This window comes from Symsagittifera roscoffensis, chromosome 3 (assembly GCF_963678635.1).
Source record: "Symsagittifera roscoffensis chromosome 3, txSymRosc1.1, whole genome shotgun sequence".
Classification (NCBI taxonomy): Eukaryota; Metazoa; Xenacoelomorpha; order Acoela; family Convolutidae; genus Symsagittifera; species Symsagittifera roscoffensis.
Genome location: NC_087064.1, coordinates 10,554,391 through 10,582,265, shown reverse-complemented (window position 1 = coordinate 10,582,265; position 27,875 = coordinate 10,554,391). Strand labels below are relative to the sequence as shown.

The 27,875-nt window shown below is 32.4% G+C and overlaps 1 protein-coding gene and 1 long non-coding RNA gene across 2 annotated transcripts in view; both read right to left on the bottom strand.

Annotated features, from left to right (window-relative positions):
* LOC134841562 (uncharacterized) overlaps window positions 1-12,888 on the bottom strand; it is an 87,139-nt gene extending 74,251 nt beyond the window's left edge. Inside the window, exons 1-3 of the mRNA XM_063857593.1 lie at window positions 12,667-12,888; window positions 6,455-6,736; window positions 1,077-1,340 (exon numbers count right to left, since the gene is read on the bottom strand). Of these exons, the coding sequence (XP_063713663.1) occupies window positions 1,077-1,340; window positions 6,455-6,635 (445 nt within the window). The 5' untranslated portion in view covers window positions 6,636-6,736; window positions 12,667-12,888. The remainder of the gene's footprint in view (window positions 1-1,076; window positions 1,341-6,454; window positions 6,737-12,666) is intronic.
* A 418-nt stretch (window positions 12,889-13,306) lies between these two features.
* LOC134842915 (uncharacterized) lies at window positions 13,307-26,087 on the bottom strand. The gene is made up of 3 exons (XR_010162570.1): window positions 25,951-26,087; window positions 17,774-18,103; window positions 13,307-13,399 (listed from the first exon to the last, which is right to left on the bottom strand). It is a non-coding gene; the product is annotated as an uncharacterized LOC134842915 (long non-coding RNA).
* Window positions 26,088-27,875: the final 1,788 nt, after the last annotated feature.

Sequence of the window (27,875 nt, the reverse complement as noted above, 5' to 3'; positions counted from 1 at the left end):
AAGAAAGGAACAAAGAAAACGTAACAAAAACAAAAAAACTCGTTTTAAACTACCAGACGAAACCAATGAACGCAACCAAGAAATAAATGACAAAATCATGAAATAGTTGAGCAAAGAAAAGACCTATTTTTACCAAGAGAGGATGAATACTGCGGATTATTACTAATGGACTCAATCGTGAACAGAATCAATGGAGAAAAAATAACAGAAATTATATTAGCGAGAGGTTTTGGGGGCCACAAAATTTCTTGACTGATGGAACGTATGAAAAACAGTAAGCCTCGCAATTTTAAACACGTAACTACATTGATTGGAATAAATAACTGTCTTTCAAACACATTCAATGCAAAAACTCTGTGAAAAGCTTAGAGAAATTAATTTATTTTTTAAATCGTAAGTTTACTCCCCCCCAAACAATCTCAACCTGTACCTTTACACTTTGAGGTAACCGCCTACAATTTGAGACAATCAGTTATATCATATTAGCTTCCTATTAAAATTTTGTGGAACCAGCTTATATTGAAAACTGGCGGAATCTAGAAAAACTAGCTATAATCGTTCTGCAGAATCTGCGAAAAAAACTGAAGTTCAAATTTTACGTTACAGGTATCGTTTTGTAAGTGGAGTCCACGTACATTTTGAAACCTGTTCAAAGACTTGTCTCTGAATTACAGTGCCCTATAAACACCGAGTTGTGCCCTATTCAGTGCACAGTTTTGCCTCGAAATGATCCGAAGAAAAAAATCCATATCAATTTTTTTGAGAGTAGAAAACACTACTTTTGGAGACTGTTGTTCCGAGTTTCGAAGATAAGTACAAATTATTTTCTTGCGATAAATTTTTTTCACCTGACGATTTTTAGGTCACCAAATAAAGTTTTTCCTTGGAAACTACGGTTTTTGAGTTCAAATTTCATGGTTAGAAGATACAATTTTTTCAGGTGTCTCAATTAGTCCTTAATAGGGGTGGAAATAACTTAGTATGAACCATAGCGGTAGGAGCTGACCTTGTTTACAGGATCTTCTCAGAACGAAATTTGGCGTTAGCTTATTTTTATGTAAAGCAGTAATTCTTACCCGTACAGACATGTGCTTCATTGTAGTAAATTTTTCCAGTGTCGTCTTCTAAGATTACTCCAATTGAGTAGGATTCTCCTGCGATCAAGCCATGCAGAACAATAGAATTGTTAAATTTCACCTCTATGCTTACATTGGTACAACTCGCTCCGATCGCCGTATAGCAGTCAACATGTTTCAGAGAAAGGCTGTCGTTTAATTCAGTGAGAATGATTTCAGCTGACGTAGAGTTGCTCCAGATGTCTTGGTCCATTACTACCTCGCCTGTTTTGAAAAGAAAAGTATAAAAATTACTGCTCGTAGCATGGCATATCACTGAGCTTTCCCCCTGCCGGTCAGTTCCTGCTTCACAAAAAACGACAAAAATTGCAAAATCTTTACATAAAAGTATTAATAATTTGTTTCCAATCTAATCTAATGATAATTTATTTAAAACAAAAATAAGCAAAAAAAAATTGACTGAAATGGATTGAGAGGGCGCCATTAGATCTTATGGTCTGTCTTCAAACGCCTCAGGCAGAAAAAAGTAAATCTTGCATTATCCGCACGTAGTAAGATATGAAGCTGCTCGAAACTTAAACTTTTGATCGAGTTAAAGAATTCGAAAGAAAAATATTCTTAAAAAAGTTACAATTGAACTTTATTATCCAAGTTGAAACTTTCTTAAAAATTGTGGTGTAAAGCATGATTTGATTTTTTGCTGTTGTTTTGAAGAAATGTGGCAAAGTTGGAAAAACTGATAGAACTAGGTGAAACAATGGCTTAATTGTTATTTAAAAAGGTGTCTCTTATGATTTTGCTGTTTGTTCAAGGTTTAGGAATTTTTTTTTTTTGTTTGCGGTGCGCTTAAACTGCAGAGGAATTATCTCAGTACCACATTTGGTTGACTTTAGAATTGATAAACCACACTGTTTTGTAATGCATTTTTTTAATAGTTTCAGAAATTTGACTGAGCAATTCGGTTGATCAGAAAACTGCAAAGTTTTCTCGTAGTTTGCTTATTAACTTTGACCTTTAATAACCAAAACCTATTCTGATTATTCTTATAATTTTAGCTTCAAGTGGTTTGATTGATGTTATGTCTGTAATGGCGTAATCAAGTATCCCGTATTGTGAAACCAGTTAAACGCAAGTTTTTTAAGCTTCGAAAAATTGCGCCAGCTTCAGCTACTTGCACATTTGATAGAGGACTCTGCAAAACTGGAGCAGTTTGTTTGTTGTTTTTTCTATACGAGGGAAAATCTATATAAACTCCCTAGTACCCGTAAGATTGATATTTTTTGATTTCCTCGATATTAAATGAAATACGGTCGTCGATGTTTTACAGATGATGGTTTTTCCAATCTTGATACTTTTAGTTTCGCGGCCATCTAGTGTTGGTTTGTGTTTGCTCAGCCATTTGTTGGTTTCCTTCATGTCTGCTTGATGTACTATTGTTACCATTGGGCATTTTAACTTTAAGGATTGCATCGTGCGAATGAAGAAGTAAGCTATGTTTGCTTGTGTTTTTTGTCGACAGTTAACTCATTCACAAAAAATTGGAAAAGAAATAGACCAAGAAATGAGCTCTGCGGTACTGCACTTTCAACATTAATAAGCACAGGTTTGTAATATTCCTTTTATGAATACTGCGCACGATCCGATAAACGCTGTGTTCGTATATCTTGTTTACATGTCCTCGGAGTTTTTGGAGCAAAATGGAATGATTAACCGTATTAAATTTTTTTTTTCAAACTTACCAATGTGCCCTGTGTTACTGTAAAAGCAAGAGTTTTTGTTTCAAACTATTTCTTTCGTGACTAATGCTGTGCCTCGTTTATCCCGAAATCCATTTTTTAATATGACAGCAGAACAAACTTTTGAAAGAATTGGTTATTAGTTTGTATTTTAAAAATTGTCCCAATTATTGGCTAAGAGGAAATTGTCTGAGTTCTTCCGGCTCCTTTTCCGCCTTTTTCTGAATTGGTACAAATATTGGAATTTTTAAGCACTTTGGAAAACAGTTTTTTCTTAACAATTATTAAAAATTGTTTCAAATGGATCAGCTAGTAATTCTTTTACGCGTTTTGCGAAAAAATAATAGATGTTATAGCAGTCTGAGTTATATCTATTTTTTGGAACGGCCTTTTTTTATCTCTTGAATTTTCTTAAAAAACATTGCTTTAGATTCCTCTGTAATGGTGGTTGGCATTGAATTGCTTTTCCTTTTGGATTTGGTATTTCTTTTAGGCTCGCTTAAAACGCTCAAGAGCTCGCGGCTAAGGTTTGTTGAGTTTTTATTCAATCTGTATTGATAGTAACATCATTTTTGTCTGTGACTACTCTTTTGACAAAGTTCGATTGATTCTTTTATGCTACCTGATCCGCGTTAAGTTTGAAGTACAAAAAAATTACCTAATTTATTTTTTTTGCGGCCGCATTTTAACTCCATTATCTATCTATATTGTTTCGTATTGATTTTTGTTTTTTTTTTCGAGAAAAAAAATTGTTAATCGCTTGTGTTAGTATGTTGTTGATATTTATCAAATATGTATCAGTATCATGGTTCTTACTTTGGAAATAATTCGACTTCGTATCTATGTCCTGTAGTGCAAAAGTTATCAGTTTCTCGGTTGTATCTCATTCGTTTAGTTTATGCCAAGGCCGGCTGTTTTGTTTGGTAAATTAAATTGTTTGAGATGTTTTTCTAGCGAAAACAATTCAACAGTGGTCAGATAAATCAGTTTTAGGTGTTTTTGTCGAACTATTCATGGATGTGAAACAAAATCTAACAGAGAGTTGCTAGATACTTGAATTACTTGAATTACTTTTTATCTCAAAAGCTATCAACAATGATTTATGCAAATGAGATAATTCTTTCCGATTGTAGCATTTCATTCTACTACCGGCGGAACAACAAACTTTTCTTTCTGGCTACCTATCCATAGCAACAGGGGAGAGTCAAACAATTGAAAAAAGTGGAAAAAAATTATCGAAACATTTCAAACAAAAAAGTTTAGTAGAAGAAATTTCGGATCTAAAAAAAATTACCGTCTCTTTTTTTCGTGCCTGTACTATTTTTAGAGCAGATTAGGAAGAATTCTTTTTTGAGGATGATTTCCAACAATTCAAATAGTCTACAACGAAATATTCTTGTACCTCAATTGTTTCCTCGCGCAAACATGCTGTCAGATAATATATTTTAAAAATAGTTAGAGCGAAAAAAAGAATAATTTTGTTACTTCTAAACTTTGAATGCAGAGATAACTATCTGCAGTACAAAGTCTCGAACTTGGTGCCTGGATTGACACATGTGGTCTCTGTCTTCACTGTGAGTGACCCTGATGGCCAAGTTAGATCTGAAGCAGTCACAAGAGTGCAAGATGCAGGTATCAGTAGTGGCTCATCAACAGAAATTTTGTCCTTTTTGGGGAGAGGAGTTTTTGATTTAACTTTTGAAGAAAGTGAGGAATATATATGCTTGGGGTGGTTTTTTTATTCAGACCGATTTTACAAAAAAAAATGACAGCGAATGGTTTCCGATCCGGAAATCTTTGGATTGCCAAGCAAGGCTTAAATGTTAAATAAGAATTGCGTCGCTGCTCGAATACAAGTTTCATAGTTTCAATTTGCGACTTGTTTATGCGTGGCAAAATGTCCGTTTTCATAATCGTTCCAAATTGAATTAGGCCAACTCGCATCCAGTTTCAAGAGTTAATAATTGATTATATTCTTATTATATTACCAGTCTTACTAAAAATGAGAAACAATCAGTTTAACCAATTAATAATCGATTATAATCCCGCTTTTCAAAATTAAAATAAAACTAAGTATCATCCATTACAATCGATTGTCACTGATTTTGTTTCATGATTGATTCGGAAGATATTTTTTTCATCTACCGCGGGAATCTTTCCACTAAAATGAAATAATCTCAATGAAAATTTTGTTTCAGATGAACCAAAGTGTTCAACAGATCTCTTTTTTCGAGATTTTTTTATTGATCCAAAAATAATAACCCATAAGATATAATTCGAATATATAGTTTTGATCTGACAAAATTGTGGCAAAATAAGAGATTATAATCGATTAAAATCGATTATAATTGGTTCTAAGGGTTATTTGTAAGAACTATAATCAAATATATTCGATTATAAGAGATTATAATCTCTTGGAAAAAATCACGATTAAAACAATTATAAATCCTTTAAACATCTAATTTTGGTAAATATAATAAATTATAATTGTCAAAGATCATCAGAAAAATCCGTTATAATCGATTATTTACGCTTAAACTTGGATGCGGGTAATTCAACACAATTTTTGATTTTAAACAAACTTGCAGTGAAAGATATCAATTAAAAATCACATTTTATCTACAAACAGTGATATTGGATCAGTTGCGTTTGTAACAAGTTTCGAGCCACTTAGCTTGTCGCGTATACGGTATTGCATCAATGGAAAAAATAAATTTTCGCAGGCTTTAAATGTCCCAAATACCTTCCGCGTCTTAATTTTTTGTACCATCTTAATACATGGTAAACAGTTGTTAAAAGACAAAAGTTGGCCTTTTTTTGTACCCTAAAGGTTTTGTTGAAAAAAGTCACGAATTGTGCTCAAATGGTTCTGTTTACGATTGATATAGCAGGTACCTGTCCTAACATGATTGAAAGTCAGTGTTTGACATGCACTTACGCGAGATTATCGAGTTAGCGAAAGAAAAACATGCAAATGGTTTTTCATATCGCCGAATCAGCCGAAAACTGAATTTACCAAGATCAACAGTGCAGTATATGATCAAGAATGACTACTCAAGAGTGAAAGCAAAGCGGGAACCCAAGCATGTGGTCGTTGGTTTCAAAAAACGATGTATAAAACGTTGCATTGCAAAAACGCAAAGACAGGGTGACAGCCTCAAAATACCTGAGGCAGACAGCCCTCAAAGTCAGCAGAAGAACAGTTCATCGGGCTTTATCAAGAATGAGGTGTAGGTACAAAAATGCAAAGCTTATGAATATTTTGACCAAAAAAAAGCAGAAAGAAAACCGAGTACGCCTCTGCACTGCAGTTGCCAAAGGGCTGCCCATTAGTGTATCTGAACTAACTTTTGGTCAAAACTGGTGAAGTTAAAATTATAATTATTTGACATATCTTCTCCCGTTTGGCGCTGCTACAAAAATTATCACACCGACATATTTTTTTTTAATTTACAAAAAAATGAATGAAGTGGAAAATTTTGCCAAATAAACACGTTTAAAAAAGTGTCAATCAAATAATTGATAAAAAATCAATAAATTTATTCGCCAAATAAATACGAAAAAAGTGTCAATCAAAAAGATTCTAAGCTCTCTGTTAAAGTTCTAAAATTATCAAAAAAGTTTTTATTATTTTTTGTTTACCTGGCATGACAATTGTGAAGTTTGTCGATGGTCCGCTCATGTTTCCACATTGAGCTGCTATGGAAAGTTGGTACACACACTCCATCGCCACATTGACAATGTTTTGTCTCACACTCAAATCGGTGAAGCTCCCCGCTGTCTCGGTACATTTTTCATCGACACTTGAGAGTGAGTAGTGCATGGAGGAAAAAGAACCATCGACTACACCGCTTATTCCATGGAAAAATATTGTTCTTCCTTCGTATCCAACTTGAGCTGTCGAGCTGTTGATGTAATCTGGGACTGAAGTTAAAATCAAACTCAACAACTAATCAAAAAAGACTTTCTAAAACAACTTGCTTCAGCTGGAAAAACATTTAAAATTCAGAAAATATAGCCAAACAGATAAACTTTGATTTTAGAAAGAATTTTCAAACCGAACACCGTTTTAATTTTAGAGAGTGAATTTTTCTTCAATTGAGTTTTTTTGGTATTAGGAAAAGTTTAACTAAATACTAGGACTCTTGATTAGAACAGGAAACTGGACGCACTTTAAATATAATTCTCTTTATTCATTATTTCTATGACGGTTCTAATTAAGCTCTTGAATTTTTGTGAGCTTTGTGAATTCAACAAAAAGGCCGATTGCCGTGCAAGTAAAAAAAAGTCCCGATCAGATCGAATTGGGAAAAATTGACATAAGAAAATGTATCCAAGCAATTATTTTAAAATTCTTATTGATATTTTAATTGAAAGGCGATTGAATTTGATAGAACAGCAGCAACGAATAATACTTGTCGAGAACGCAAAAATGGAACAATTGTTTGACACTTTAATTTGAAATCTGAAAAAGCTTTAATATATAAATAAATACCTTTGACCATCTACGAGCTTTCCTTGCGCCAAAATGAGTCGAGGAAACAACACATCCAAGACCCATGGTAAGAAATATTTGAAACTGATTTTGTTTTGAATTTCCAGTCAACTAAATTTGATTTTTGGCGCACGCTATCTAATTGATAAAATAATTGTTTTTGTTTTGTGGCATTCGCGAAGTTTTTAGAGCAAAAACATTGCAATCATGGTTTCAAAATTTCAAATACTTTTCATAAAAATGTCGATTTGAGATTCTTCGATGAGCCCCATTGGTTATTTTTTACAATAAATGCAAATAAAAACACCGTCTGTATCATACCATTGACTTTTGCTGGGATAAAAAATCTGACTGAAAAAATAGAAATTAGGAATATTCGGAATTCATAGTAAATTAGGCCGATTAGAAAACAGTTTTTGAAGAAGTATGATAAGGAAAACGAAAAAAAAAAATGTAAAAAGAAATTTTTAGATTTTTTGTACTAGAAAATGGGAATCAAAAACTTCAATATTCAAAAATTTTCAAGAATAAAAGTTCAAAAAAAACTTTTTTCTACATTTTTTTTTCGTTTTCCTTTCTTATCAAATTTCTTCAAAAATGGTTTTTTAATCGGCCTAATTTACTATAAATTCCGAATATTGCTAAGGTATATTTTTCGGTCAGATTTTTTATCACAGCATGCGGCAAAAATCAGACTAGTTTGAAAAATTTTCTTTTTGTATTTTTAAGACTATGGTCGGAACTTTCTGTGCTAATTCCTATCCTTGTTTCACTTTAGCTTTTTTTATTGAAATATTCTCTTCTTTTTCCAATCATGGCAGTTTAATATTTTGTTTAATGTTTTGCTTTTACCACAAAAAAATATTTGCTTCTTATCCCAACCTCAGCTGACCTTTTCAAATGGCTGTTTGGCCTTTTTTCATTTATTCAATTGTACAATTTTGACTGAGATTTCATTTCGCTATAATGAAAATTAGAGGTTTACCTTCTTTTTCTTTTTTCCCCTACCTGCTGCGGTTTTTTATAATTTTTTTTCCCATTGTATCCCATTGTTACAAAAACTGGCATACGGACTACTTAGGTCATGACAAATATATATTTAGTCTTCATACCTAACCCTAAAAAACCCCTTGATAAGCAATGAAAATGATGCTTATGTGAGGTAGAGGGGTGTTTGGGGAATAAAAAGAGCTGGTTCACCAATACAGTTATTAAACCGGGACGTCAAAATTTTGTTAGACACAAAAATTTACCCACCCCAGTTTAGCCAACCTTAGCTCCTCCCACGTTTACTGTGGTGTTCAAAACATTTGAGGTGGAAACTGAAAAAAAGGGAATTGTGAGGTAAGTGGTCTGTTGAACGTATTTGAAATTAACTTTTTCGCTTGTTATAATTTGCTTCAAATTTTTGCAAGAAAATCGAATTTAATTCTAGAATAAAATGGATTTTTTTTTCAAATATAATTATTCAAAAATGAATTATTTTGACAAAAATCAATTCCAGTGCAAAAAAACGGGTTATAATCGATTGTTGTTGCTTTTTATGGAAAAAAGTTTTCTGTTCTGAATAGTACATCTGTAATGGTCTCAGAAATCCATTATTATCAATTTAAGTCTCCGGTCAATTTCGATAAGATCTAGAAAACCCATAATTACCAATTACAATCCAACAATTTGAAGCAAACAATTGTGTGGTTTTTCCAGGCTAGTCATTTTACCGCACTCGATAAAGCCGGCATTCAGAAATTCTTTTGCAGTGAGTTAATTAATCTAGGTTTCCCATTCTATTAAAAATACCAGGTTTGAAATGGCATATTCAGATAGTGAGTCTCATATGTAACAAACTTTGGTTCCCAAACACACAATGTACTAAATATAAGATGGAATGAACAAAGCTCGTATCAGGGCAAAACATTGAATGTTCGGACTGCCTTTTAAGGTCTATGGAGCAGTAATAACATGAAAAAATTAATTCTAATTAAAAAAAATGAATTCTTTTTTTTTAAATCGAGAGTTTTTTTTGTGAAAATTTTCCCAGCACGCGCCATATAAAGTACAAAATGATAGATTTCGCTGCTATAAACAAATCAATTGTGGCATATAAGCATCCTTGAACCAATTTGGAACGATTTTTGAGACTGATTAAAATTCCGCTTACGCGTTAATAGCGCAAAAAATATCGCTCGTTAATTGTCTCAAATCGGCCAAAATGGCAATCCTTAAACCCACATAACTTTTAAAAAAATGATCACAGGTGAAATATCTTTTCAATTTTAAACTCAGGACAACAATAGCTTTCGAATGATATAAAAAAACTTCAGTAAAAAATGTCTAGTTAAAAAGCCGAATTTTGTCTGAAGAAAAAAAAACCCACCCCGAGCACAAATATTCCATTACTTTTGTTACGAAAGCCGGAACAATAATCGTGGTAACGAGTTAAGTTATGGAATATCAGTTTTTTGTACCAAAAGTGTAAATTTGATTTTGTTGAAGCTCTTGTAAAAATTCATCGAGATGTTGCCAAAAATTTCGTTATTCGTTATTTTATGGGTAATATTTTGCAATACAAAATATCCGGAGCGTAAAGCTAAATTAATTTTGTACAAAAATTGTAATCATGATAAAACAATGGTGAGATATGTGGTTTCTGCACAGAACATGTTTTCTTCAAGAAACTTTCTCTCAAAAATTTCACTCTTACTTGAGCTATATATTGTTATAGTTGTAACTACTAGCCACAATGCAAAAACTAACTATATCTGTGGTGAAATTTAGCTGAAACTTAGCTGAAACTTCTGAATACTCGGAAAAGTCTTGATAATTATCCTACTTTTTGAAACTCAACATAAAAATCAATCATTAACACTTTCTATGTATGCCTGACTAATACTTTATTGATATAAAAATTTCAAACAAGATCCATTAAAATAACAAAAGATAGCATAATTCTAAAAAAAATTGAGAAATTGTTTTGATTAGGTTTCATCCTCAATTGTGGTCAAAAATATACCCAAATGTATATAGAAAAGACTAAAAATGAAAAATGTGATTTTTCCCCGTAGAAAATAAATGCAATTGCTGAGGAGAGTCCAATCTTTTGCTAAATTGTAATAGAGTCAAGTCTTACCAATTTTTTCAATTTGCAACCACCAAACTAATTTTTTAAATGAGACAATGTTGGAGAAAAAACAGAAACCGGTTTCAAACACTGCATTAAAGACTGAGCAAAGGTTAATATTTATAACCAAAATGGAGTAAATTTCTTAAAACTAAGCTGAAAAGTTATTCAGAATGGGAACAAAACCAAAATCAATCCTCTATATATTTGTTCATAATCTCTCTTCTGCATCCTTCTTGTTTTTGCATAGTTTTTCACAAACTGTTGCGTTCAAAATCATTTCTGCGTTCTGTTATTTCTACTTAATCACAATCGAATTCCTTTTGCATAAGTTCTCAGTCACTTATAAAATAATTAGAGTAGAAATTGTATCAAGGGATTATAAAACAAGCAGATAAATTTAAATTTAGAACCGAAAAAGATTGTACTGGAATTATTTTTGCCAAAATTGAAATGGCGGGCTAGAAATCTCAAATTTTTCAATTTTGGAAAAATTTTTTTGCCAAATTACAGAAATTTTTGTCTAATTATTAACGATCATGCAATGTTGCTTTATAAGCCGATTTTACATTTGATTTTTTAAAGTTTTTTCAATAATTTAGTATAAAGTATTGGAGCTAGTTAAAGCTTACAAATGGTAAGATACATATGCGAATACTATAAATCCATTTTTACTTAACGTTTGTATTTTAGGCACTGTAAAATTAGGCATTGAATTTCAGTTCTGAGATTCTGCTTTATCAAAAAAATTTAAAAAAACCCTTTTAATAAAAAATACCATGACTTATTTTTACAAAATTGATTTTAACATTCGTATCGATTAGGCGGTAGTTTTCAGTTCTAAATAAGTTTTAATTCGATTTATTTTCAGTCCACCAAATTTGCCAGATGATCTAAAATTGAAGCTAACCAAAGTGATGATACAAATTTTGATTAACATCTCTTTAATTTGTTCCCGAATTTGTTTTCCCGAAGGGAAAATTCTCACCAGTTACAGGTTTATTTGTAATTTGAAACAATAAAAATCTATTTAAAACATGAGAATTTTCATGTAGAACTGTTGGAAAATCACAATTTTTCAAAGCACAAGCCCCCCCCCCCAATCTTCAGCATGAATAACGCTCTGTTTCTTGAACCTATTCAGAGAATAACTGAAACGTTTACTTAACGTTTGTATTTTAGTCACTGTAAAATTAGGCATTGAATTTCAGTTCTGAGATTCTGCTTTATCAAAAAAATTTAAAAAAACCTTTTAATAAAAAATACCATGACTTATTTTTACAAAATTGAACTTAACATTCGTATCGATTAGGCGGTAGTTTTCAGTTCTAAATAAGTTTTAATTCGATTTATTTTCAGTCCACTAAATTTGCCAGATGATCTAAAATTGAAGCTAACCAAAGTGATGATACAAATTTTGAAGGGAAAATTCTCACCAGTTACAGGTTTAATTGTAATTTGAAACAATAAAAATCTATTTAAAACATGAGAATTTTCATGTAGAACTGTTGGAAAATCATGATTTTTCAAAGCACAAGCCACCCCCTCCCCCCGTCCCAAATCTTCAGCATGAATAAGGCTCTGTTTCTTGAACCTATTCAGAGAATAACTGAAATCTAATAACAGAAATCTATAATATTTATAAACTGCGTTTATGGTCAACTTGTCGATGTTGATAAGCAAAAAACTGTCGATACTCTTGTACAGGTTCTCAAACAAAGTTGATGTTATTGAAAATATCCGCTATTTTTAAAATCATTACAGCAAGTTGGAGATTTTTGAACAAATTCAAAAGTTTTTCACGACAACTTGAATTTGCTTTCCTTGCTTTTTTCATTAACCTTTTTTTTTAGTCTTTTTTGACCAATTTAACGACACAATTTAGATATTTTACGTTATTGCGTAGCGTTGCTTCAAGATTTCCTAATTTTTGAAACTTTACCATACAGATTTATTTGCAAAACCTAAAAGTTATGCTAAATTGCTCCACCGATTTGATTACTGTAATTCAAACTAAATTTTAAATTTGACGTTCCTATTGTGGTTAACTCTCATTAAAATTTTTATTAGTAAAAGGGTCTGAAGAAAAAACATTTTTTTTAGATAGCTTACGAAATATGAGATTAGAAAAATTTAAATGATACAAAAAATTCATTTCGAATAGCTGTAAGCAACTTTGCATGGTATTTTAGCTGCTTCGATTTTTGAGGCGGTTCGGATTCGATGAACTATGTGTCAAACCTGTGCAAATAAGACACGTGTAGACCAAGTTCTCATCGCCATTTGGACAGTGACGAGCTAAACCAGTAACAGTCAGGTTGTATTCGGTTCCTGGAGCCAAGCCACCAATGAGAATTGGAAGATCCCGATACCAAAACGACTCATCAAAGATTTTTGGAGCAGGAGAAGAAGTTGAGGTGTCAGATAATTTTGATGAGTCGATCACAGTAAGACGTGGCCACGAGGAGTCCGTACCGAGGTTCAAAAGTTGCAAAAAAATTTAACACTGACATTTCGATGAACTGAAAATTTGTCGAAAAATTCAGTTCAAAATTCAGTTTCAAAATTTTATTTCTGTTCAAACGTATAATACTAATTTTTTTACTCGAATCCTAAAGGGTCAGAAAAAGTTTATAGTTTTTATTCCCTTTTCTAATGATATTATAGAGTATTTACAATTGAAAATGTTAATCGGGTAAAGTTCAGCCCTTCATCGATTAAAGCACAAGATTATTCTATGAATTTGAATTATACTAAAGAAAACCAATGAACTCAAAACAAAAGTTTAATTTTTGCGAACCTAATTCTGTCAATCACTTCGGCCATCTAATCTTTTGACTTAATATCTTGCTATTTGACAATATAAATTGTTGAATCTCGGTACATGAGTCTATATGTGGTATCCAATCGACATTGTGGAATATAATTGAACTCCTATTCACAGTTTCTACTTGAGCTCTTACTGTCGGAGCAACTAAAAAAATCATCAGCTTAACTTTCCGAAACGTTCAGACTTTTCTAAAACGTTTCAGCTCAAACATGATTATATATTTTAGTTCAAGAACCAAGATCTTGCAAGATAACCCCTCATTTGCAAGAATCTGCAAGATTTTGCGATATAACCTTCCTTGATCGACTAAGGCTTTCAAACTTTCTCTGCGGTCAGTTCATTTTTGCTACTCAAACTAAGCGGAACAAGTTTTGGCAGTCAATTTTTTCGAAAGTTTTGTCCAAACATTGTTTGCTCAATTTATTCCTCCTTCAACATGTACTATTTTTTTCCAACATAAATTAGTGGGCCAAACTATATTCGGTTGTAATGAAAATTCGCTCAAAACTTCATTACAAATTTTGGAAAAAGACGAACAGTTAGGGTTCAACATTTTGAATATTTTTTGGAGTATATCAACAAAATACCATCCAACATATTTATCTAATTTTAGTACCAATATGTCTTGTTAAAAATTATTTTTCATGTTACATTCAGTTGATTTTGGACATTTATAGAATAATTTTTGAAACGAAAAAATAAATGAGATCAGAACATAATAAAAAAGCAAATTGGATCAGTTTTGAGAATAGTGGGTGAATTTTGTTGTGAACTAATCCAGTTGTTTTTTTTTCTGTTGCAGTTTCTAAAAAATTACATATCTGGTCAATAGTGCGAAATTCCTTTCTATCAGAAATTTGAAAAAAGACAGCTCGTCTGTTTGTATCAAAACGAAGCCTTGAAATTTCGGACTGCTTTTTTGAGGTCTACATTGTACTGTTCGCATGAAAAAAATTGATGAAATTAACTTCAAAAAACACGATTTTTTTCCAATTTTTAAAAATCATCCCCCGCACGCCATATAAAGCACAAAATGATATATTTTGCATATAGCATATAAACAAACAAATGAAATAGCACGACTCAATTCAAATTGGAACGATAATTTCTAGGACGTATCAAGTATCCGCTTCATCGCTGCGTTACTAGTATGTAATATATCGCGCATTATTTGTCCAAATTTGGCCAAACTGCCAATCTTAAAACCCCTGTAACATTACAAAAAAATCACTTTGGAATTGTTTTTAAATTCCATCTCAAGGCAACAATATACTTTCAGTCGAAAAAATTCAGGTGAAAAGTCGATAATTGTTCGAAAAAAAAACCAATCCGAGCACAAATGTTCGGTCATTAATATTAAATTCTTAAATTCTTGAACAACTATTAAATTCATCAAAAGGCAATTAATGATCGCAAAAAGGAGAAAAAAAGACAAATTGCCTGAGTCATTAGAATTGAGTCTACAAAAAACAAGTCACATTTTTGTTGCGGATTTCAAAATTAATGTGTGTAGGGTGGTTTTTTATGCAGTAATTTTTTCTTTTTACGAAATGTTGTTGACAAACTTTATAAAGAATTTTTGAAAGAATTAACGAGCTATATATTTCATTTTTAAAGCACGCGTAGAGTAAGTGCTAACTAAAATCGATTCATAGTGAATTGAAGCCAGCATTTGGGTCCTATTTATAGTATACCAGATCATAATTAGATCCCTTACTGTTTTACATTGCGTGTGGAGGATAGAAGGAAGAAAAAACGAAAAAGAAAATATTTTCTTTTTTTTCCACCATTTTTTGATAAATAAACTGATTTTTGGACCAAAAATTTTTTCTTCAGCTTTAAACGCAACTGCAACATCCCGATTTTGCCCTAAGTTTTGTTTAATTTTCACTTTTTCTAAAAAATTATTTAATTGTAAATCCAGGCTTACTGTTTTCCCATATAGACATAGTTTTCAGCGTTTGGTGAGTGTTTCAACTAAATCGATTTTTGAACCAAAAAATTTTTCTTCAGCTTCAAAGGCACTTGCAATATCCAGATTTTGCCCTAAGTTTTGTTTAATTTTCACCTATTTTCAAAAAATATTATATCGTAAATCAAGGCTTACTGTTTCTCCATATAGACATAATTTTCAGCGGTTTTTGAGTGTTTCACAATTTTCAAAAATTCATTCAACCTAAAAATATGCTAGCACCAGCCACTTGAAATCAATCAAAAGTGTTTTATAGGAAAAGGGAAGGTGGCTGTCTTAAAAAAATGCTGTTTTAATTTTTTTCTGCTCTCTGCTGGAGACTTTCGCATTTATCTATAAATCTAAAAACATAAGCTCATAATCAAAGCATCAAACTTTTAGTTTTTCTCAATATTCGCGCGAGTAAAGATTATATTGTACATTTAAGTTCATTTAAATTTTCTTGCGTGTCCATTTATTACGAAAATTTTCTCAATGTGTGCAGATCAGTAATGGCAAAAAGTCATTAAAGTTCAGGTATTTGATTAGAAAAGTACAATAACATCACTCTGGATCATCGGGCTAGTTATAATCACTTGTCATTATCAAACTGGAAAGTCATCGTTTGCAATGAATAAGAACCAATGGATAAAACCATTTGGATCTTCCATTTTGACAAAGAAAACCAATAAAACTAATTGGACCAGTCGGAGTGTTTTTATTGGATTTTTAAAACAAAACTTCAGCTTTAAAGGCATGTCGTCATTAGTTATCTCCACTTTTCTGTTGATTGAGAAAACTGTTTCAAGAAATGGGCACGGCACGCAAGGCACCTTGACGAAAAGTTTCACTTTGCCATGAAAGAGTATAGAGAAGCAACATCAACTTGGGGTCTTTTCGGTTATACCGTGCCTTAAATGGAAATATTTGGCAATTCAAATTTTGAGTTGAAAATAAAAGGCCAAAGCGAGTGAAACAAGCACTGGCGTACAATTAGCAGCTGCTCGATTAGGATACCTTGTGATAAGTTTGCCAGGGGAAGGTTCTCATACTTGAGGGACCGAATGCATGAAAAATTCCAACAAATCAAAATCGCTAAGCATTTCTATTGGCTTAATGCTTTTCTCACAAAATCGAAATCAATATTTGCAGAAAATAAATTAAATCAGTGGAAAATAATCAAAAATGTTACAAATTGCGGGTTACAACCGCATTAATATTCAAAAAATTATCAAGATTAATGAGTTCAAAATCATAAAAAGTTTTCAAACTTCAAAACTCATCTGCGTATTATCTAATCGGCAATACTAACACTAATGACTAGGATTCTTTCTTTGAGATTTTCGCGATTTATTTTGAGATTTTGAATACTCATTTCTGATTGGCTGAAAGTAAGTTTGAATTAAATTCAAGCATTCGGTCCCTCAAGTATGAGGGAGGCCACCAATTTGCCACATACTTATGCTTCCCTAATCGAGCAATTGCTAATTGAACGCGAGTGGTATATAATTGTTTGTTTCACTCGTTTTTCCGCTTCCAATTTCAAATCGAAATTTGAATTGCCAAATTAATCCATTTATGGGAGGGGGTATAAGCGAAAAGACCTTAACTTGGAAGAATGTCACTGAACTTAAGTATACAAAAGCAGTTTAATTTGAAATATTCAGAAAAGAAATCAAACAATTCATTGTTCCGACTTTTAATACAAAAGTAATGGAATATTTGTGCTTATTGTGTGTTTTTTTTCTTCAGACAAGTTTCGACTCTCTAATTCGCCATTTTTGACGGATTTTTTTAAAATCATTCAAAAACTATTGTTGTTCTGAGCTCAAGTTTGAAAAAATATTTTACCTGTGACCGTTTTTCGTAAAGTTACGGGGGTTTAAAGATTGCCATTTTGGCCAATTTGGGACAATTAACGCGCGATATATTTCGCGCTATTATCGCGTAAGCGGAGATTTAATCCGTCTTAGAAATTGTTCCAAATTGGTTCAAGGAAGCTTATATGCCATAACTGATTTGTCAATAGGAGCAAAATCTATAACTTTGTATTTTATATGGCGTGTGGGTGGATGGTTTTCACAAAAAATCTCGTTTTAAAAAATTTTTTACTTTTTTTAATACAATCAATTTTGTCATGTTACTACTGTTTCATAGTTCTTAAAAGGCAGTCGGAAACTTCAGGGCTTGGCCCTGATACGAGCAGTCTTGTTCCAATTTGAAACTAAAAATTAATCACGTTGTTTTTGCTCCATTTGCGTTTTGTTTTGTAATTTGTCAAAACGTTTCCAAATGACTTTGAATTGAATTTAAATGGGAATCGAAAAACAAATAGCGAAAACCCAATTCCAAAAAATTTCAATGCGCAATAAAATTTAAGCAAAATTAAAATCCTGAAAAAAGTACACGACTCATTAAAAATCTAAATTTTGTTGCTTGACAATTATTAAATGTCAAGTTATGGACTATCTTCTTAATTTGTAATATTATCGAGTTGTGCTCATTTGCCCATAGCCGTATTTTCGTTTTTATAATTGAAAAGCCCAGTTATTTTAAAATCTACTCACGGTTGCAACCAAAAGAAAAAACCATGTCGCCTCTCGAATCTGCTTCCCAACTGTTGTCACATTCCGTGTACCCATCAACGCCAAAAAACAAATTGACTTCTACTCCGTAGTTGACACCGTATATTGGCTCTACTTCAAATTGGTAGCTTGAAATAGTCGAATTCGCCCTTTCGTAGCGAGAGCGGTCAATGATATAATCATAACAGTATGTGTTGTTACAACGGTAATTCAATTCCAAACTCCATTTGTCAAAGTTTTCGGGTCGATTATGCACTCTAACTGTTACATTTCCGCCATCAACCTCGGTTGTTATGTTGGGATCAGGTGGCTCTAAAAAATAAACCGATTAAATTTAAAGTGATGATGGAGATCATTTCTTTTATTTTGACCCTTCTCCATCGCCCATATGATTTAGTTCTTAAACATTCGAGATTGGATACTTTTGTTTCTGCACAAAAACTTTTGTTTGTGCTCTTTTCCCTCCGGCTTTATGGTGTAACGAGAGGTTTCACAAGGTCAACTATTGGGATCAAACATGTTTGTCGTGGTCTAATTAGTCTGCATTCCAATTGTTGTGACGATCAGGCACTGTTAGCAGAATATTTACTAGAAAAAACTCAAATGTGGAGCGGGAAAAGGTAAAGAGTCAATGTCTCAAATCGCAATTTTAGATTTAAGTTTTCATGCAAACTGAAAGATCATGCTGATATTTTGAGCTCAAGTGCTTGACGTGTCATAACTTTTGTTCCGACTTCGAAAAAAAACGAGCAATATATATGCTCGGGTTAGTTTTTTTTATTCAGCCCAATTATACAAAACTCTGGTCTCTCGGGGGGATCAAAAACTTGATTTGCATGGGGCCAGTTTATGTGCTCACTTCTATATTAACCTGCCACGAGTCTGTCTGAACTGCTCCTTTTATAATTTACACATGGCTTATTATACTGAACTACAAAATCCTTCCAAATTGACTTGAGGCTGTAATAATTAATTTCCCATAAACTATTCGAGTCCATTTAAAGGGCAGTCGGAATATTCAAGGTTGTGCCCTGATATGAGCAGTCTCGTTTATAAAATTATACAATTTTAGTGGCTTGAAAATTGCTCATTTGGCCAAATTAGAATGATAAACGCAGGGTTAATTTCCTTCTTTTAGTTCTTAAGGGGTAAATAAACCCGAATCAGAAACCAAGCCAACAAGAATTGTGGCACGCTGTTTTATCCAAATATGTGTGAATGGAGCGGTCTATAATTAGACAACCACTATTTCACACTCGCCATTAACTAGACAAATAAAAGGGGCTATTCTCACGATTCTGGTGCCCAAAGATGGAAAAAAATCAGCCAATCAGAATAAGAAAAAGTTCCTATTCGCTGAATGGTTTTTGCACTGAGCTGAAACCAAAATTAGCAGAAAATGATTTATAGCATGCGCAGTCCGTGTATATTCGAAAAATTTTGCGTATTTTAATTTCAAATTTTTTTTATCGGTATCTAAAAAAAGTAGTTAGTATTTCGAATGCATCTTTGATCTGGCAAAAATTCCTGTATCTGTACTCTGCCTAATTTTTAATCAGACAGAATTAAACGTAGTGGCCTGCATTTATTAGTTAAATTTGAGTTTTTCGCGAACTTTTTGAGATTTTGATTACACAAATCTGATTGGCTAAAAATGACTGAAAAACAATTTTCATTATTCGGTCCCTCTATTATGTGACTCGAGATTGTATTTAAACTAGTTTAACAAATAATCAAAATTTTTATCAAAGTTTGGTTCAATTTTGTCTAATTTTCAGATACATTCGTCCAGAATTCAGAACTTCAATTCAAATTTTGTAGGCAGAGCTTTGATCAGCCACAAATTTATTTTCAGCGGTAAGGAGTCCAGGCGTTTTAGTCCAGACAATATGTTTTTGGTAAAAGCAAAATCTTTTAATAAGTCATATGGAAAATTCCAAAACTTCAAACCAATTTGTAATTTCTTGAATTTTTGAAATGTTGCAATAAGTTCTAAGCAAACTAATTAATAGGCAATTAAAGAACCCTGATACAAACAGTTTTCTTTATTGTTAGGACTGTTTTGAGAAAATGACAGAACAATTGTGTTCGGCCTGGTTTTTTTTTCTAGACAAATTTCGACTTTTAAACTAATTTTTTGACAAAAATTTTATATTATTCGGCAAATATCGTTTTCTTGAGCTCAAATAAAAGAAATTTGTTTCGATTGCGATCACTTTTTGTAAAAAAAATGGGGGTTTAAAAATTACCAGTTTCACCAAATATATTTCTTGTTAGCAACGCGCAAGTGGAGCTTTAATCGGTAATAAAGGGCGTTTCAAGAAAATTGAGGCGAGCTGTTTCTATTTAGCTTTTCTCTGCGAGGTAAGTATATAAATAGTTTGTAATTTAAATAGCGTGTGGGGAATAGCGTATGGGTAAACTCATTTTTGTATCAAAAAGGTAATATTGCAGCTTTAATAATATCATCATTGATTCACATTTTTTGAACGCTTTTTTAACCCAGTCTTTTGTCTATGAAGCAAAAATTTCAAACCAATTTTTTTCGAGCCACATAAAACGCTCTGCACATTTCTTATGGCAGACCAAATAGCTTCTATATGTGCTGAATAACTTTAGCTGCGTTTGAAAATGTTACATGATTTGCAATCAAACAAAAACAAAACATTGAAACAATTTTCTTTCCCACCTTTTCCGTTATAAAGAAAAATAATCATAGCAAACAAAAATTAAGTTCGGATAAAAGTTTATTGTTCCGACTTTCGAAGAAAGTGACGGAATAGTTAAGCTTGTTATCTTTTTTTCTGACAGATTTTGGCTTTTTAACGAACTATTCTTATCATTTTTACCTCTAAAGATCTTTACGTCTAAAAAAAAACTATATATGAAAAGCGACTGTGTTTGGTGATATTATGAGGAATTGGAACTGTAGTGTATTATAATTTATGATAATTAAAGCACGATATTTAACAGCTTTCTGTCAATTCGTATTTTGTGCGGTATAACAAATCCCTAAAATTTGAAGTGAAGTAGCTTTATTGTTGCAATTAACTTATTAATATATTATAATCTCTTAGTTTGTGAAAACTTTGTCATGCCAAAAGTATTTTTTGATTATATCCTATGAGTAATTATTTTTCTATCAATAAGAAAATATCTCAAAGCGAGATGATTTGTCACACTTTGGTTCATCTGAGCACAAGTTTTACCACGAAACAAAAGTTTCATAAAGATCTTTTCATATTAATTGAAAAAATCTAGCGGTGGGTGAAAGTTAAAATTACCAAATATTTCAGTGCTGATATTTTGTTGGTGAAGAAACTTAAAACGTGCTTCATAAAACAACTATAGCAGAGAAGAAATTAAGAAATTAAAGATTATGAAGTCAATTGTAAGCTTTTAAAGCTGTTTGCTCAATTTCCATTTAAGCCACCGTTTACGAAAAGCATAAAGTTGAATTAGAAAACGGGATTAAAATAATCAGTTATAATCAATTGTAATCACTCATAATTGTATCAAAAAAAGATGGATTAATGATTGAATATAAAAGATTGAAATTTATTTTAATTGACTATAATTTGAGTTTAAAAGAGAGATCAAAATCGATCATTAACTGAATAAAATCATTTTTTTTCTCGTTTTTAGTACAACTGGTAAGAAAATCATAATATAATTGATTACTAACGCTTAAAATTTGATGCACGCTTGAAATAAATGCCGATTGCTTCCCACATACCGATCAGGCCTCTCTCAATATGTAAAAGAGTGAATCAAAAACTGATCGCTAGATGGGAAGTAGGGAAATTTCTGTATGCTTGAAGTTAAATTGTCTAGTTAAGTCTTTGTTAGTAAACTTAAAGTTTGTGTAGTTTACATGCAAGAACCTTCCAAAAGTATTACAAAATTCAATTCTACTTTGGAATAAACATATGAAAAAAAATATTGTTCATTAGGTAAACGTTCAATGAGGTTACTGATTTTACTAATTCAGCTTTCAATTGAGCAAATTTTCACAATCCTTTGAGATTACCAAACAATAGTAAAAATAATCATAAAAATATGTGACTCGAGATTATGTTTAAACTAGTTTAACAAACAAGCAATAAATTTTATAAAAATTTGGCTCAATTTTGTCTATTTGTCAGATACATTGGTCCAGAATTCAAAACTTTGTTCAAATTTTTTAGGCAGAGCTTTGATCAGCTACAATTTGTTTTTAAGCAATAAGGAGCCCAGGTTTTTAGTCCAGAAATTTTGTATGTGTTATTTGTTATAAGCAAAACCTTTGAGTAAGTCATATATGAAATTTCAAAACTTCAAACCAAATTGTAGTTTCTTAAATTTTTTAAATGTTCCTAGAAGTTCTAATCAAACTAATATATAGGCAATTAAAGAACACTGATACAAACAGTTTATTTTTTTATTCCGATTGTTTTGAGAAAATGACAGAATAATTGTGTTCCGCCAGTTTTTTTTTTCTAGGCAAATTTCTACTTTTTAACGAACTTTTTGACAAATTTGTTTCATACTATTCGACAAATATTGTTTTCTTGAGCTCAAAATAAAAGAAATTTGTTTCACTTGTGATCATTTTTTGTAAAAGTATGGGGTTTTAGAAATTACAGGTTTGACCCAATTGGAAACTTTAAAACGCCACATAAAACGCTCTGCACATTTCTTATGGCAGACCAAATAGCTTCTATATGTGCTGAATAACTTTAGCTGCGTTTGAAAATGTTACATGATTTGCAATTAAAAAAAAAAACATTGAAACAAACTTCTTTCCCACCTTTTCCGTTATAAAGAAAAATAATAATAGCAGATAAAAATTAAGTTCGGATAAAAGTTTATTGTTCCGACTTTCGAAGAAAGTGACGGAATAATTAAGCTTGTTAAGTTTTTTTCTGACAGATTTTGGCTTTTTAACAAACTATTCTTATCATTTTTACCTCTAAAGATCTTTACGTCTTGAACAAAAAAAACTATAGTTGAAAAGCGACTGTGTTTGGTGATATTATGAGGAATTGGAACTGTACTGTATTATAATTTATGATAATTAAAGCACGCTATTTAACAGATTTCTTGTTATAGCCGATCATAGTTTTAACTGATTATAGTGGATTATAATCTGCATATTTTTTCAGTTATTTGCAAAATTTTCATTATTTTATGCTATACTCGCGGCTTACATGAATTCTCAGCCTAATCATTTTTATATAAAATGCGCTTTAAACGTTCCCTATATCTCTATTCGTTCGCGTGTGTCCCGTCCCCCTTCTCCAATTACTGGTCATCCCAATCCCCTGCTCCGCGTTTACGCTCCCCCTTCAATCCCTTCATTTACTGTTCGCCTCAACGCCCCCCCCCCCCCCCCGTTTTCACACCGCTCATACCCTCAACAACCGCCCCTTCCCGTAAATATGGAAACCAGTGGGGTTTGAGGAGTAGGTTGTACGGTAGTGGGGGGGGGGTGTAGATGGGGGTAGGCAAGCGAGGAGATGTAAGCGGGGTTGGGGGAGTAAAGATGGGGGGCGGGGTTGTGAACGGGTGTATGCAAACAAGAATGTGTAACCGGGGGGGGGGGATGTAAAGTGAAGGGGTGTAAAAAATGGGGCGGGGCGTTATATATTGGGACGATGTTAATTTAAAACAAGACCAAGAAGTTTCAACGAGAGTTGACCTACACTTTGCGCGTATGGAAGTGAACTTTCAAAAAAACCACTCAAAAAATTAAGGGCCGCCCAGTCCAGGACATTGTTCATCAGGAACTGGTCGGCGACTCATGCCCAAAGTAAGTTTAAAAAAGATGATAAAACTACACAATTAAACTCACAAAACAACATCAAACATTTTTTCTCTTTTTCTTCTAAAATTTTTTACAATCAAAACATATGAGCTATTTTTCCGCAAACTATTTTGTGCTGCTGGAAATCATATAGAAGAATAAATTTGTAAACGTTGCAAAAATGTATTAGAGTTTCTATAAACTTTTTGTAGATGGACTCCAAAAACAGAAAAAGAGACTCACTGGTAGTGACCTTAGACGTTTCAGATTTATATTGCGGTATTCGAAAAGAAAAAAAAATTATCTTCTAATTCCAATTCATCTTGAACTTGAGCTCTCCGGAAAATTTTTGTGAATATGAAAAATTGAGAAATGAGAAAAATTGGAAAACTAAAAAAAAGTGAACAACTGGTAATACATTAGCATTTTCATAATTGAAGTCACTACTGTATAATTCGTAATTATCAAAAACATCTTGAAGAACGTGAGATAATCAAAATGTTTTAGTTTGGAAAATTTTAATCTAAAAAAAACCAGATACAAGGAAGACTTGAAAGCTTCATTGTTACTATTCAACATTTTTTCTAAGAGCCTTACAAGTCCTTCTGTTTTTTGCCGCTTTGATATAAAAACATAGCTGAACATAGCCAGCAGACAGCTGAAAAAGAGTCAGTCATTGCAACGAAACATATAAAAAATACTGGCTGATTTTTTTTGGGAAAAGAATCCTCCTTTGAATTTCAAAAACAAAAACATATGCAACTAAAGCTCTTGGAACTGCAAGAAATTATTATGATTAACATTCTTTTTGATAAAACTAACCAACTTTGAGGCAACTGGATAAAAAGCAGGGGCATGGATATAAGAGGAGTCGGAAGGGGTGGACGCCTACCCCCTCCTCAAAGATTCGACAGCCTGCTGACCAACGGTTCCCCCTTCGTAATTTTTTGAGATATCCATGTTTGACTGACTGACTAACCCTAAAACTTTAATGTGAGGGGTAAGTACGCGCCAAAAAAAACACAATTTTGAGAATTTGGCCAAAACATTGCATTTTTTAGTGCTTTGGGAGAGCTCGGAAATCAATTGACTTAACTTAAAAAAAGGTTGACACATTTTTTGAAAATCCCCCCACCTACACTCGAGAAAATTCTAGATACGCCCCTGATCATTGGGTATATTTTTTGCGCCAAAAGGAAGTCTAAAAAAAATCCTCTATCGAAACAAGAAATCAATCACGTTTTTGAGACCATAATTTTTGCTGTTTGAAAGTGGAGTTTGCCTTCCTTGAAACGAAGGAAGATAACTAAAAGAAATGAAGTATCGAACTACAAAAAAAAGTGTCACGATCTAAATAATTATCTTCTTTACGTTCGTTGACTTGTAAAACAAGACTGCTTGTATCAGAGCGAACTCTGAATACTCCGACTGCCTTTTAAAGTCTAAGGAGCAATAATAACATGAAAAATTTAAATGTAATTAAATTGAAATTAAATTTTTTAAAAAACTGAGATTTTTTCTTAAAAACATCCCACACACGCCATATTAAATACAAAGTGAGAAATTTTTCTCCTATTAACAAATCAGTTGTGGCATATAGGCTTCCTTGAACTAATTTGGAACAATTTCTAAGATGGATTAAAACTCCGCTTACACGTTAATAGCGCGAAATATGTCTAGCGTTAATTGTCCAAAATTTGCCAAAATGGCAATGTTTAAACCCCCATAACTTTACGAAAAATGATCACACGTAAAATATCTTTTCAAAATTGAGCTCAAGACAACAATAACTTTTGAATGATACAAAAAATCTGTCAAAAATGGCTTGTTAAAAATCGAAATTTGTCTGAAGAAAAAAACTCACCTCGAGCACAATTATTCCATCATTTTCGTTTCGAAAGTCGGAACAGCAAGCATACTAGAATCAGTACAACTGCCTTTAAATCATTTTTTTAGTAAATTGATAAAAATTGCCAGCCGCCATAGTCAGATATTGATATTTAGTTTGGATTAAGGTCAAGAAAGGATATAGGGGGTGGCAGCGGGGCTTCTTTCTCAAGGATTTAACCCCGCTAACCTCAAAGGGCTCCTTTTTGTTTTTTTTACATCCTTTTTGGCTGCCCATCCTTGCAATTTTCTCGGCATTTTTAACCTGTTTTTTTTTTCCAAAAAAAATTACGGCTCGGAAATTTTGGTCAAAGTAGGGTCGTTATTTTTATTTTCGATGTCTCGGAAAATCAATTCAGCCTACCTTAAAAAAAAGAATTTTAAAAAAATGGTATCCCCCTGAAAAAACCTTAGATCCTCCTCTGTTCAAAATCATGGTTCAAACAAAGTGTTTAACTTTAATCCTTTTTTGGAAACTGTTACTAACCGGTGCAACCCACAAATTGAACCTCCTCGCTTTTCAATGGTTCTGTTGGTGCAGTTCTGCAGTCGGTACTTCCACTGTAATTTCCCCCCAGAATAGCCCTTATGGATATCGTATACCTGACGCCACGATCCAAATTCTGTGTTGTAAGATAATGCGAATCTGAAACTGTTGTATATGATGTGAGAGGCTCAGGAAAAACGGAAGACACTATGATGCCATCAAATATCTCGCCCGACGGAGATGACACCTCTACGTAAATATATGAATAATATGAATATATCGCACTTGTTCCTAATATCGGAGGTGAAGGAGCTGAAACAAAGCTATTTGTGAGTGTACACGAAAAATGATTGACCAAGTGTATCAGCTCTTCTATCACTTCCAGACTAAGTTTGGTAATTTGTTTTGCTTCAGTTACTTTTGTTGTGAACTGTTGGATTTTGAAGTGAAAGGGATCACTCCATTGAAGTTTTTATAGCAAAGTGAGATGGACCGAAATTTATTTCATAGAGTAATTTCAGATTGAGGACACGGTTTGTTGGTCAGGCTGCTATTTATTTTCGGACGTTTGGGTTCGTGCTGATTTTTCAGTAATACTGCTCGTGGATCTCCCGGGTTGACCTCCATAGACCAAAAATGCTAATCATACAATTCCATAACCTAAGTCTATGAAAAAATACTAGACTTACAAATTTCATACATTTTGCTAAAATGTAGTCATCGAATTTTCGAAGAACTTTTTTCTTCTTTTGGCATAAATTTCGCGCATCGTACTATATAAAATAGAAAAATTTTTTGTCAAAAAAAATGCTAATCATACAATTTCCATATATCGAAAGTATTTGACTAACATTTTTTTGATGGCGACAAAATTTTTACAAAGTTATTTTGAAATTGGCCCCACAAATTTTTACTGCTTTTTTTTCTACCGCAAATTGAATTTTGTACTCAAACAAACATTTTTCAAAAGAAATTTTTGCGTGCAAAATTTAAACTATTTTGTGTATATCCTAGTCTTGGATACACTAGTTTTGGTTTTTTTTTCCTTTTCGCTCAATAACTTTTTCAAAAACACTAAAATTCCTTTTTCTTTTGTATGGCATGTTTATGTATGTCCTGATCAATGTCTGATAATTCAAAAATTTAAATTTTAAAAACAATCATCGTTGAAAATTTTTACCAAAAATTGAAAGTTTGATACTTTCACTATGATTATTGTGGAAGACAGAATTGAGACTTTTCAGGCGGATTCCTGTGAGTTTTTATGCGACACGGTCTAACCTTTGGTTACTTTACGCTTGAGTAACCAAGGTTTTTGTCACTTGTGTTTGGTTATGAACCCAACCAAAAATTTTTAGAAATGAAAATGTAAAAAATCAATACTTTTGGTTTATGGAAAAATGCTAGTCATACACTTTCAGTATATGAAAAATCACTAATCATAGAGTTTTCATGCAATTTTTTGTACTTATGGAATGGCATGAAAAGTGTATGAGTAGCGTTTTTCCGTATAAGAAAATTGTATAGTTAAGATTTTTGGTCAACCCGGGCTACTTAACAATCTCCACCCCTTATGGTACCTACTTGAGAATCTTCACCCTTATAAACAAAAACAGTAAATTAACACTCAGCTTTCTAATGAGATTTCTAATTTTATTTCATTCTGATTGGTCGAAAATCGAGCATTTTGATCTACTCAACAACCCCTCCTTTCTTGAAAGAGGTGAAGATTGTTTACTAGACCCCTGCTCGTAATCCTGCTCTTATTTCCTTGTCTGAATTCATTTTATTTAGGGTAGTTATATTTACAAAAAGAAATTTAGCGTTAGTCATGGGATCTGATTGGTTAGTCAAAATAACGAAGATTGCTTGAATCAGTGCGGAGTCTTTAATGTTCCGACTGCCTTTTTTTCTTTTGAGGTCAA